Below are 13,718 nucleotides of genomic sequence, written 5' to 3'. Positions count from 1 at the left end.
TTTTGTCATTGTTAACTTGCATATGTATATAATTAGTAGGGAGAAAATGACGGGCACTACAATCGCGCAGGCTTGATGGGCACATAAACGGACACGGACACGGACACGGACACAGCCACGTCCCAATCATCACTTCCGGCCTCTCCGCCATTGACTCGTGATTTGTGAACCGCCTCAAATCCTCGTCCATCCCTACTGTTCCAATTACATCGAACCCGTGGATCCCAACACAAATAGAATTTGTTCTAAAAGAACAGGGACATACTTTAAATTTGAACCCAACTATTTGAAACTCAAACTTCCGAAACTCGACTACTCTCTATCACGTGGCAAACCATTGGGCCAGCTGGAACGACTCACCGCGCCGGAAGAAACCTATAAAAATCCCTTCTTTCCGCCTCGGCTCCCCCGCGTGACATGATCCATTATTCATGGCGCACGCCACCGTCCAGGGCGCGCCCATGACACGCCCGTGCCCGCGTCCGTCGGCCCCCCTGATCGTCTTCCTCGTCCTGCTCGCCTCCTGCTACCTCGCCCTCACGCGCCTGCCCGCCGCGGCCCCGCTAGCCGCCCTGATCGCCCCTTCCGCGGGCCATGCCTCCGGCCACGGCGCTGTCGACAGCTGTGCCGGGTTCTACCGCGGCGCGGGCGCAGCGGGGAGGCGCGCGGTGACAGCGTCGGTGGAGGAGTTTGGGGCCGTGGGCGACGGGGTCACGTCCAACACGGCGGCGTTCCGGCGCGCCGTGGCTGCGCTGGAGGAAAGGGGTGGCGGCGGTGGCGCCAGGCTGGAGGTGCCGGCAGGGAGGTGGCTCACGGGGAGCTTCAACCTCACCAGCCGCTTCACGCTCTTCCTGCACCATGGCGCGGTCATCCTCGGCTCCCACGTACGTGATCCATCCATTGATCCATGTCCGCTAGTTCCTCTTCCTCTTCTTGTTCTTGTTTCATTTAATTTATTCACATTTATTTCTCCTCTCAAATCTTGCTACTACAAATCAATAGTGCACACTACTGAGTGAACGGAGTAGTATTTTCTAGCATCGGAACTCAAACATACACACATCTACTAAATGCAAATTTATTTTCTGCTGATAAGAACAATCATGGTGGTCATGCCTACAGTTTCTTTTACATTTTTTCTTCTGCGCATAGCTAAGCTTTCCAGTAGTACAGAAACTAGAATCTCAATCCATGTTCATGTTTGATTGGAGGCTGCAAAACTTGCTTCAACGCTTGTGCTGTCACTGGTCACTGACCAATTAAAAAAAGAAAGGGGGGAGATGCTGTTGTGGGTTGGAATCCTGCACATGCTCGCAACGGTTGTTGGTTTCTTCCTGTGATCTCTGCAGCTTTGCCACATGTTATTGTTCTAACTGCAACACACTGTGTGTGCCTTTGCTTTGCCCTTACTTCTTCTTGGACTGGCCTGGCTTGATGCTATACTATTCTACTACTTTGCTTGTAGTGCCGTCTCATCTGCTCCATATTGCTAGCACGAAATGGTTACACAAATCTCTAGTTTGGAGCTTTCTGCACTAGCTAGTACTACCCATTTTTGGTACATGCAAATGCAGTGGGCATGCTAATTTTAAGGATTAATTTACTACTAGTATGTATGGAGAGTTTATGTGAGATGAACTTGCTGAAGAGATTCCCTCGTATCAGGATACTGTCTACAAGTGCTTTCATGTGAGTGGCGGCTTAGTAGTGCAAAGTTGTTGGGAAAGAAAGCATGATTAAGAGCGTTAGTTAGGAGTTTGACATTGCTGCCATATGCACTGGCACTACAATAATATTATGTAGGACAATTATGGCCTGGTTTTCATCAAGTCCAACATGACAACAGGTGAGATTATCTTTAAGGGGACCAATCCCCAGACTGTCGAATTAATTAATCATGCCACTTCCTATTTAAGTAGTCGAAGAATCTGTACTAGTACTGCATAAAGTTGATTGTGTAAATTTATTTAAGAAGTGCATAGTGTTGATTGTAGCGTTGAGCTGTGATGTGCAGGATCCAGAAGAGTGGCCTCTCATTGCACCTTTGCCTTCTTACGGGCGCGGAAGGGAAAGATTAGGACCGCGCCACATTAGCCTCATTCACGGACAAGACCTAAATGATGTTGTCATTACTGGTACAGCAACTGTTTAACAGTCTCTGCTTTCAAATTTGGTCAAGTAAATATATATTTTTCATGCAAACCAGAGAGCTGAAGTAACTTCCTGTAACAGCCGATTTAAGCACAAATTTCAGTTTGTGGGGCATACTTGTCGAGAAAACAGTTTGGAGTATACTTGTCGGGGAAATAGTCTGTAGGGTATATCATGTGAAGAATTAGCTTTGACTGTACATGCAAATTGTTCTGCTTTTCCATGTCAGGTAGCAATGGGACCATAGATGGCCAGGGCAGGATATGGTGGGAGCTATGGTGGAACCGGACTTTGAACCACACAAGAGGTCATCTCATCGAGCTCGTGAATTCAACCAACGTATTGATCTCCAATGTCACCCTACGCAACTCCCCATTTTGGACAGTGCATCCGGTCTACTGCAGGTTTGTTCATCATGCTGATACAGTGGATTATCACTTCGTTTCCTAGTAGAGAACCATCCTCATTTATCTTTCTTCTAAAACCATAAGCTGACAGCGAATATTTAATGTTCAGAAACGTGGTGATTAAGGATCTGACTATACTAGCTCCCCTGAATGCTCCAAACACTGATGGCATTGATCCAGGTTTGTGCACTTAAGGCCCTGTTCGGAACTTCCCCGCTCCGTGGAGTTGGGGAGTTGGGTTTTGGCAGCTCCACCTAATTAAGCTAAAAGATGGTCCGCTCCGGGAGCGGAGTTAACGGAGCAGAGACAAACCGAACACAGCCTAAATTGACAGACTATTCTCTCCCAAAACCTTAGTTAAGTATAAAATTTCAATTTATAGGGAGTTACGTTTGTACTTCATATGTGACACCTTGTGATGATGATCTTTGCTGTACTAAATACGAACCGGCTTTGCAAAGAGCAAATTTATCCCTGACAGTTTCTCTTCATGAACAATAACAGACTCAAGTTCAGAAGTTTGTGTCGAGGACTGCTATATCGAAAGTGGAGATGACCTGGTTGCTGTCAAGAGTGGTTGGGATCAGTATGGGATATCTGTAGGCAAACCCAGCTCAAACATTATCATCCAGCGGGTTTCAGGCACCACACCTACGTGCTCCGGTGTGGGTTTCGGAAGCGAGATGTCGGGTGGGATATCAAACGTGCTTGTCCGCGACCTCCACATATGGAACTCTGCTTCCGCAGTGAGGCTAAAGACCGATGTGGGGCGCGGCGGGTACATAACCAACATCACCATCGCCAATGTGACGATGGAGAAGGTCAAGGTGCCAATAAGGTTCAGCCGGGGTTCAGATGACCACTCGGACGACAAGTATGACCGAACAGCGCTACCGATCATCAGTGACATTCATATTGTCGATATTGTTGGTGTGGATGTGCAGCGTGCACCGATGCTGGAGGCGGTGCACGGCGCGGTTTACGAGGGGATATGCTTCAGAAACGTTAGCCTGACAGCGATAAGGCGTCAGATACGGTGGCAATGCGAGTCTGTGTTTGGAGAGGCGCATGAAGTTTTCCCTGCACCTTGTGAAGAGTTGAGGAATAATGGATCTTCTTCTTCTTGGTGTGGCCTTCCCTGAGCAGCTATACAGAACTTGTTAGTTTTTGATGGGTGAAATGGGGTGTCTATACTTGCGTTTAGAGAAGGACAAGGATAGAACTTACAGGCAGATTCAACACTGAAAACTTGATTCTTTGTTTTGTAAAACGTCTAGAGGGCACAAAGGTCTTCCTGTATGTTTGTCCATTGCAAATGAATTCACTGATCGAATATAGAAGGCAATTATCCTTTCTGCCGAGTGTGTTGCCCAACGTGTAGGAGCCTCCATGTCATCCCTACATATTAAAATATAGTTCATAATAGATTTGTTCTAAGTAAAACTTTGTAAAGTTTGATCAACTATATAGAAAAAATTATATGAACACTCAAAGTACCAAATATATATGTATGAAAATAAACTTCATGATGAACCTGGCGGTATTTATATGGTATTGTAAATGCTGATAATTTTTTCCGTAAACTTGGTCAGTTTAACTTAAAAAGAAAACTAATTTGCACTATATTTTGGCATGGAGGTAGTAGCAATGTAAACCTGATCATATCCCGGGCCGAGCCCGAAGCATAAATCCCGAGCCTGGCTCGAAACATGTGAACAGTACATTTTTAATTAAAATAAATACCTTCGGGGTATAGCACATAATATTACACCTATTTTTAATAATTTTGGTAACTTCGGCCTTTCGAGCCAGGCTTCGGATGGAAAATTGAGCCCGAGCCCAACCTGAGCCAACGGGCTGGGCTACCCATGATCGGGTGAACTTTTTCTTAATATATAGTGAACTTTTTATAATACACATAATTAACAATTTCTAAAAATAAATTTTTATTTTTAAGTATCTGGCTCCTAAAAACAATAGCGGTTTTTTTGGGTGACAAATCTTTATCTTTATATTTATCTTTACCTATATATATATATATATATATATCTTTATCTTTACCTAATAATAAAGCAAATTGGGTTTGTTTTGTCCGTTATGGCATTTTTTAGAAAAGTCCCTCTATTTCAGAGAATACAACCCACAGTCCTGTTTTAAGATAAAACAAATCGTTTTTTCATATTTTACACAAAAGTCCCTATGTTTCGTTGAAATCAACCCGCGGTCCGGATTTAAGTCACACCCGAACCGTTATTTTACATTTTTCGAGAACCCCCTGATGTTTTAGGTAATTCATCCGTGGATCATATTTAAGTCAAACAATATTTTTTTAAATCATCCATATTTTTTAAACCATAACTCCAATTTGAACATGTTATGTATGAAATTTGATTAGAAAAATATGTACAATATGAATATGAGATTATTTTCACCTGTTAAGTATTTTTAAATATTATTTTGGAATATATTTAAGTTAAATAAATGATTTTCTAAATTATCCGTATCTTTTAAACCGTAACTTCGATTTTAACATATTATATATGAAATTTTATTAGAAAAATATGTGGAATCTAAATATGATGTTAATTTTACCTGTTAAATATTTTTAAAATATCATTTTGGGAGCAAACTTATAATTTATAGTGTAAGATCCGTTATCCTTTCGTACCGGCGGCGACCTAGATTGCAAATAAACACCCACTATAACAATATAGGGAAAAGAAAACATCGATAACTACACATGCATACCTCTGAAAAATATCGCAGGGGAAAACAACAGATTTCTCATCGCAAGAGTGAGAGAAAGAGAGAGAGAGAGAGAGAAAGGGAGGGAGAGGGAGGAGAGAGAGAGACGCCTTAGGATTAAACATATTCAAACACATTTTTTTTGTTTTGTGTGAACACCGAGGCCATCGCCAGCGAGGGTGAGAAGGAGGATAAGCAGCAACACAAATATGATGCCTCACAAAAATAAAGGATATGGACCTATTGTGGTCTTGGGTGATGGTTGTTGGGTTAAGAGTTTGGGTTATGTTTTCTCTCCCGTTGCAACGCACGGGCTCTTTTGCTAATCTTTACCTGATAATAATAAAACAAATTGGGTTTCTTTTGTCCGTCATGCCATTTTTCAGAAAAGTCTCTCTATTTCAGAGAATTCAACCCACAGTCCTGTTTTAAGTTTAAACAAATCATTATTTTTGTATTTTACACAAAAGTCCCTGTCTTTTCTTGAAATCAACCCGCCGTCCCGATTTAAGTCACACCCAAACCGTTATTTTACATTTTTCGAAAACCCTCCTGGTGTTTTAGGTAATTCATCCGCGGATCATATTTAAGTCAAACAAATGCATTTTAAAATCATCCATATCTTTTAAACCATAACTCCGATTTGAACATGTTATATATGAAATTTGATTAGAAAAATATGTAGAATATGAATATGAGATTATTTTTACCTTTTAAGTATCTTTAAATATTATTTTGGAATATATTTGAGTCAAACCAAATGATTTTCTAAATTATCTGTATCTTTTAAACCGTAACTTCGATTTTAACATATTTTATATGAAATTTTATTAGAAAATGTGTGGAATCTAGAATCTAAATGTGATGTTAATTTTACCTGTTAAATATTTTTAAAATATTGTTATGGAAGCAAATTTATAATTTATAGCGCAAGATCCGTTTTTTCATACCGGCGATGATCCGGATTGCAAATAAACACTCCACTATAACCATATACGGAAAAGAAAACATCGATAACTACACATGCATACCTCTGAAAAATGTCGCAAGAGAAAACAACAGATTTCTCATCGCGAGAGTGAGAGAAAGGGAGCGAGAGAGAGAGAGAGAGAGAGAGAGGAAGAGAGAGAGAGGGAGAGGGAGGAGGGAGGAAGAGAGAGACGCCTTAGGATTAACCATATTCAACACACGTTTTTTGTTGTTTTGTGTGAACACCGAGGCCATTGTCGACGAGGGTGAGAAGAAGGATAAGCGGCAACACAAATATGATGCCTCACAAAAATAAAGAAGTTGAACCTATTGTGATCTTGACTGATGGTTGTTGAGTTAAGAGTGTGTGTTATGTTTTCTCTCCCGTTGGCCGTTGCAACGCACGGGCTCTTTTGCTAATTGCTAATTGCTAATAATAATAATAATAATAATATAATCTACTACCCTTATAAAAGAACCTAAAATCTAAAAAGTGCACGCGCACTTTTTTGCGTAACCGAGCGGCCGGCTGGGAACCGCACGATTTCAATCACGCGCGTGCGTCCTCACTTCAGGTGTCATCTGGTCGGCAGCCCACCCACCCGTCACCCCACCCACCGAGCCGGCCGAGCCCACCATCCCTCCTGCTGTCTCTCGCAGTTCCCCCAATTCTTCTGGATCGAGGCGTCGTCGCCGTCGCCGTCAGCTCCTCCGAGCGCCTCCTCCGTGCACGGGCCTCACCGGATCCGCATGACCACATCCACATGCTGGCCTCCTCCTTTGGCTCGACCCCGAGATCCCCCACCCGGCTCCTCCCCGGCGATGGTGTGGTCCAGGCCATCGTGCAGCCATGGATCTAGGCCATGGCCCTCCCTGCTCGTCCTTCCACCCCCTCTACCACGGCAGAGACGAGGCCCAATCACTCGCCACCCCCACGAGCTCCGGGCATGAGGTCCTAGACCCGCCTCATCTAGATCGGCCCGCCGTGTCGCGCCATCACCACGTGAACCCGGCTGCCTCCTCCACGATTGACTGCGCGGGGGATATGTGTTGAAAGTTTTTCCAAGCTTGATATGATCAAGCATCGCACGCTCCCTCTACCAAAGAGATTGGTGTTAAACCTAAATAATTGTTATTTGGTGTTTGCATTGAGCATAGACATGATTGGATTACGTCTATCGCAATACGGTTATTCATTTAAGGAGAATAATGGTTACTCTGTTTATTTGAATAATATCTTCAATGGTCTTACACCTAAAATGAATGGTTTATTAAATCTCGATCGTAGTGATACACATGTTCATGCCAAAAGATAGTAATGATAGTACCACCTACTTGTGGCACTGCCACATAAGTCATATCGGTATAAAACGCATGAAGAAGCTCCATATTGATGGATCTTTGGGCTCACTCGTTTTTGAAAAGTTTGAGACATGCGAACCATGTCTATTGGTGTATATGCATGAAGAAACTCCATGCAAATGGACTGTTTTGACTCACTTGATTTTGAATCACTTGGGACATGCAAATCATGCCACATGGGCAAGATAACTGAAAAGCCTCGTTTTCAGTAAGATGGAACAAGATAGCAACTTGTTGGAAGTAACACATTTTGATGTGTGTAGTCCAATGAGTGCTGAGGCATGCAGTGAATATCGTTATGTTCTTACTTCACAGATGATTCGAGTAGATGTTGAGTATATTTACTTGATGAATCACGAGTCTGAATTATTGAAATGTTCAAGTAATTTCAGTGTGAAGTTGAAAGATTGTCGTGACAAGAGGATCAAAGATCTATGGTATGATCATAGAGATGAATATCTGAATCACGAGTTTGGCACAGAATTAAGACATTGTGGAAATTGTTTCACAACTGATACAGCCTGGAACACCATAGTGTGATGGTGTGTCCAAACGTCATAGTTGCACCCTATTGGATATGGTGCATACCATGATGTCTCTTATCGAGTTACCACTATCGTTCATGGGTTAGGCATTAGAGACAACCACACTCACTTTAAATAGGGCACCACGTAATTCCGTTGAGATGACACCGTATGAATTATGGTTTAGAGAAACCTAAGTTGTCGTTTCTTAAAAGTTTGGGGCTGCGACGCTTATATGAAAAAGTTTCAGGTTGATAAGCTCGAACCCAGAGCGGATAAAATGCATCTTCATAGGAAACCCAAAACAGTTGGGTATACCTCCTAATTCAGATCCGAAAGCAATATGGATTGTTTCTAGAATTGGGTCCTTTTTCGAGGAAAGGTTTCTCTCGAAAAGTTGAGTGGAAGGATGGTGGAGACTTGATGAGGTTATTGAACCGTCACTTCAACAAGTGTGTAGCAGGGCACAGGAAGTTGTTCCTGTGGCACGTACACCAACTGAAGTGGAAGCTTATGATAGTGATCATGAAACTTCGGATCGAGTCACTACCAAACCTCGTGGGATGACAAGGATGCGTACTACTTCAGAGTGGTACGTAATCCTGTCTTGGAAGTCATGTTGCTAGACAACAATGAACCTACGAGCTATGGAGAAGCGATGGTGGGCCCGGATTCCGATAAATGGCTCAAGGCCATAAAACCCGAGAGAGGATCCATGTATGAAAACAAAGTGTAGACTTTGGAAGAACTACTTGATGGTCGTAAGGCTGTTAGGTACATATGGATTTTGAAAGGAAGACAGACAATGATGGTAAGTGTCACCATTGAGAAAGCTCGACTTGTCGTTAAGATGTTTTTCGACAAGTTCAAGGAGTTGACTACGATGAGACTTTCTCACTCGTAGCGATGCTAAGAGCCTGTTGGAATTATATTAGCAGTTACTGCATTATTTATGAAATCTTGCAGATAGGATGTCAAAACATTGTTTCCTCGACAATTCTTGAGGAAAGGTTGTATGTGATACAACCGGAAGGTTTTGTCTATCCTGAAATATACTAATAAGTATGCAAAGCTCCAGCAATCCTTCTGAGGACTGGAGTGAGCATCTCGGAGTTGGAATGTATGCTTTGATGATGATCAAAGATTTTGGGTGTATACAAAGTTTATGAGAAACTTGTATTTCCAAAGAAATGAGTGGGAGCACTATAGAATTTCTGATGAGTATATGTTGTTGACATATTAATGATCAGAAATGACGTAGAATTTCTGGAAAGCATATAGGGTTATTTGGAAAGTGTTTTCAATGGAAAACCTGGATTAAGCTACTTGAATATTGAGCATCAAGATCTATAAGGATAGATCAAAACGCTTAATAGTACTTTTAAATGAGCACATGCCTTGACGTGATCTTGAAGGTGTTCAAGATGGATCAGTCAAAGAAGGAGTTCTTTCCTGAGTTGTAAGGTATGAAGTTAAGACTTAAAGCTCGACCATGGCAGAATAAAGAGAAAGGAACGAAGGTCGTCCCCTATGCTTAAGACATAGGCTCTACAGTATGCTATGCTTTGTACCGCACCTGAAGTGTGCTTTACCATGAGTCAGTCAAGGGGTACAAGAGTGATCCAAGAATGGATCACAGGACAGCGGTCAAAGTTATCCTTAGTAACTAGTGGACTAAGGAATTTTCTCAATTATGGAGGTGGTAAAAGAGTTCGTCGTAAAGGGTTACGTCGATGCAAGCTTAACACCTATCCGGATAGCTCTGAGTAGAGATACCGGATACGTATAATGGAGCAACAATTTAGAATAGCTCCAAGTAGAACAGTTATTTGGAATAGCTCCAAATAGAACGTGGTAGCTGCATCTAAGAGATGACATAGAGATTTGTAAAGCACACACGGATCTGAAAGGTTCAGACCCGTTGACTATAACCTCTCTCACAAGCATAACATGATCAAACCCAGAACTCATCGAGTGTTAATAACATGGTAAATGTGAACTAGATTATTGACTCTAGTAAACTCTTTGGGTGTTAGTCACATGGGGATGTGACCTTGAGTGTTAATCACATATCGATGTGAACTAGATTATTGACTCTAGTGCAAGTGGGAGACTGTTGGAAATATGCCCTAGAGGCAATAATAAATTGATTATTATTATATTTCCTTGTTCATGATAATCGTTTATTATCCATGCTAGAATTGTATTGATAGGAAACTCAGATACATGTGTGGATACATAGACAACACCATGTCCCTAGTAAGCCTCTAGTTGACTAGCTCGTTAATCAATAGATGGTTACGGTTTCCTGACCATGGACATTGGATGTCGTTGATAACGGGATCACATCATTAGGAGAATGATGTGATGGACAAGACCCAATCCTAAGCCTAGCACAAGATCATGTAGTTCGTATGCTAAAGCTTTTCTAATGTCAAGTATCATTTCCTTAGACCATGAGATTGTGCAACTCCCGGATACCGTAGGAGTGCTTTGGGTGTGCCAAACGTCACAACGTAACTGGGTGGCTATAAAGGTTCACTACGGGTATCTCTGAAAGTGTCTGTTGGGTTGGCACGAATCGAGATTGGGATTTTGTCACTCCATGTAAACGGAGAGGTATCTCTGGGCCCACTCGGTAGGACATCATCATAATGTGCACAATGTGACCAAGGGGTTGATCACGGAATGATGTGTTACGGAACGAGTAAACAGACTTGTCAGTAACGAGATTGAACAAGGTATCAGTATACCGACGATCGAATCTCGGGCAAGTACCATACCGCTAGACAAAGGGAATTGTATACGGGATCGATTGAGTCCTTGACATCGTGGTTCATCCGATGAGATCATCGTGGAACATGTGGGAGCCAACATGGGTATCCAGATCCCGCTGTTGGTTATTGACCGGAGAACGTCTCGGTCATGTCTGCATGTCTCCCGAACCCGTAGGGTCTACACACTTAAGGTTCGATGACGCTAGGGTTATAAAGGAAGTTTGTATGTGGTTACCGAATGTTGTTCGGAGTCCCGGATGAGATCCCGGACGTCACGAGGAGTTCCGGAATGGTCCGGAGGTAAAGATTTATATATAGGAAGTCCTGTTTCGGCCATCGGGACAAGTTTCGGGGTCATCGGTATTGTACCGGGACCACCGGAAGGGTCCCGGGGGCCCACCGGGTGGGGCCACCTGCCCCGGGGGGCCACATGGGCTGTAGGGGGTGCGCCTTGGCCTACATGGGCCAAGGGCACCAGCCCCTAGAGGCCCATGCGCCAAGATATAGGAAAAAGGGGAGAGTCCTAAAAGGGGAAGGCACCTCCGAGGTGCCTTGGGGAGGATGGACTCCTCCCCCCTCTTAGCCGCACCCCTTCCTTGGAGGAGGGGGCAAGGCTGCGCCTCCCCCCTCTCCCCTGCCCCTATATATAGTGGAGGGGAGGGAGGGCATCCATACCTGAGCCCTTGGCGCCTCCCTCCCTCCCGTGACACCTCCTCCTCTTCCGTAGGTGCTTGGCGAAGCCCTGCAGGATTGCCACGCTCCTCCATCACCACCACGCCGTTGTGCTGCTGCTGGATGGAGTCTTCCTCAACCTCTCCCTCTCTCCTTGCTAGATCAAGGCGTGGGAGACATCGTCGAGCTGTACGTGTGTTGAACGCGGAGGTGCCGTCCGTTCGGCACTAGGATCATCGGTGATCTGAATCACGACGAGTACGACTCCATCAACCCCGTTCACTTGAACGCTTCCGCTTAGCGATCTACAAGGGTATGTAGATGCACTCTCCTTCCCCTCGTTGCTGGTTTCTCCATAGATAGATCTTGGTGACACGTAGGAAAATTTTGAATTTCTGCTACGTTCCCCAACATAAATATGTTTTTCTTTTTGCAGAAACAGTACACCCAGTCCATCTTTCTAGTCTGGGATTTTTCTTTTGCACACATGCCGCAGGAAAGTTGGTTTTGGACCAATATTTTAGTTACACAAATATGTGCTTCTTTTTGCACAAACAGTACACCTAGTCCATCTTTCTAGTCTGGGCCATCATACAGTTGAGATTAGTACTTTTTCTGGAGAACTCAATGCAGCTAGTATTTTCAACAGCATCAGCGTCATTTTTATAAACTCGGTTTTTGGTTTGGTGACGGTGTGATGATTTTTTTTCTCTCGTCATGCAAGTGTTGAATAACTATTTTTCTGACTTGGTATCCTCAAGATTTCTTGTTGGATAAGAGTATCCATTTAGTTGGCATTCTCAGCATTTCTAGTTTCAAGGAACAATATACAACTAGTTGACATCCTCAGTTTTTCTAGTTGCACAACAGTATATAATTTAGTCCCATCTCCAAAAAAATTGAGGGTTGCCAAAGAGTATCTTTGGCACCCTCAGACTTTATACTTGCACAGTAGTATCCAATTAGTTGGCATCCTCAGCAATTCTAGTTACACAATACTTTTCTAACTAGTTGACATACTCAAGACTTTTTCTAGTTGCACAAGAATATGTATTTAGTTGGCATCCTTAGCATTTCTAGTTGCACAATACTTTTCTAACTAGTCGACATACTCAAGACTTTTTCTAGTTGCACAAGAGTATGTATTTAGTTGGCATCCTTAGCATTTCTAGTTGCACAGAGAACATAATACTGTGTTGGCATCCTACAATTTATACAATACCTACAATTTATTAAACATTTTTTCTATCTACAATGTGCAGGTCTATGATTCAGACAGTAGCTACATGAAAATAAGGGCATGATTTTCTGCAGATCAATGCAAGTGAACATATCAAGCAAGGTATGCTACAACAACTTCAAAGATAGAAGCAAAATCAGATTTCAACTATAATTGCCTATAGCTATTTTAGTTAGATTTGCACATTTAGATCAACGGTTTGATGGCAGTGTGTTTCAAATTTTGTGATGGCAGTGTGTGAACCTATTTTCTAAGAACTATATTTGCAGATTGTTTTTTATTAGAACATATCGTATATCGCTCGTCATCGTATATTGTTTGTCTTCTTCCAGATTTTTCAAGTTCCTGCCAAGGTTGCATAGTTTTGACCCATTTTATATTTCCAGTTTCACAGTTCCTGCTTATAGTTGGATGCTAGAACGGGGTTAGTTGCACAAAATAGGTTTAGTGTTGTATAATTTATTGAGTTGGCACACAACACTCATTCAGTTGACTACCTTATTTGGCTTAGTTGCACGAAAGCAATCTACTGGTTGAACAGTTTTTCCGCAAACACACTATGCAAGATTCATTTGATTTTTGACAACCAAATACATGAGTTCTTGCCAAAGTTGCACAGTTCTGACACTTTTATACTTCCAGTTGCACAGTGCCTCCTCATAGTTTGGATGCTACAACTGGGTTAGTTGCACAAGAAAAGGTTTAGAGTTGCATAATCTGTTGAGTTGGCACACAGCACTCATTCAGTTGGCTATCTTATTTGGCTTAGTTGCACGAAAGCAACCTACTGGTTGCACAGTTTTTCCTTAAACACATTATGCACGATTCATTTGATTTTTGACAACCAAATATACAAGTCAAAGATGTGTGC

General features: G+C 42.7%; 1 protein-coding gene across 1 annotated transcript; it reads left to right on the top strand.

Moving 5' to 3' along the window:
* The first annotated feature begins 378 nt into the window (after positions 1 to 378).
* Positions 379 to 3,913, top strand: LOC123160835 (probable polygalacturonase). Its single transcript, XM_044578682.1, has 5 exons — positions 379 to 884; positions 2,015 to 2,135; positions 2,381 to 2,555; positions 2,668 to 2,738; positions 3,063 to 3,913. The coding sequence occupies exons 1-5, from the start codon at positions 432 to 434 to the stop codon at positions 3,698 to 3,700; spliced, it is 1,458 nt and encodes a 485-aa protein (XP_044434617.1). The 5' UTR covers positions 379 to 431; the 3' UTR covers positions 3,701 to 3,913.
* The last annotated feature ends 9,805 nt before the right edge of the window (positions 3,914 to 13,718 follow it).

The sequence above is a fragment of the Triticum aestivum genome, chromosome 7B (genome assembly GCF_018294505.1).
Source record: "Triticum aestivum cultivar Chinese Spring chromosome 7B, IWGSC CS RefSeq v2.1, whole genome shotgun sequence".
Taxonomy (NCBI): Eukaryota; Viridiplantae; Streptophyta; class Magnoliopsida; order Poales; family Poaceae; genus Triticum; species Triticum aestivum.
The sequence above is the reverse complement of the archived record's forward strand: the minus strand, read 5'-3'. Positions and strand labels throughout refer to the sequence as shown.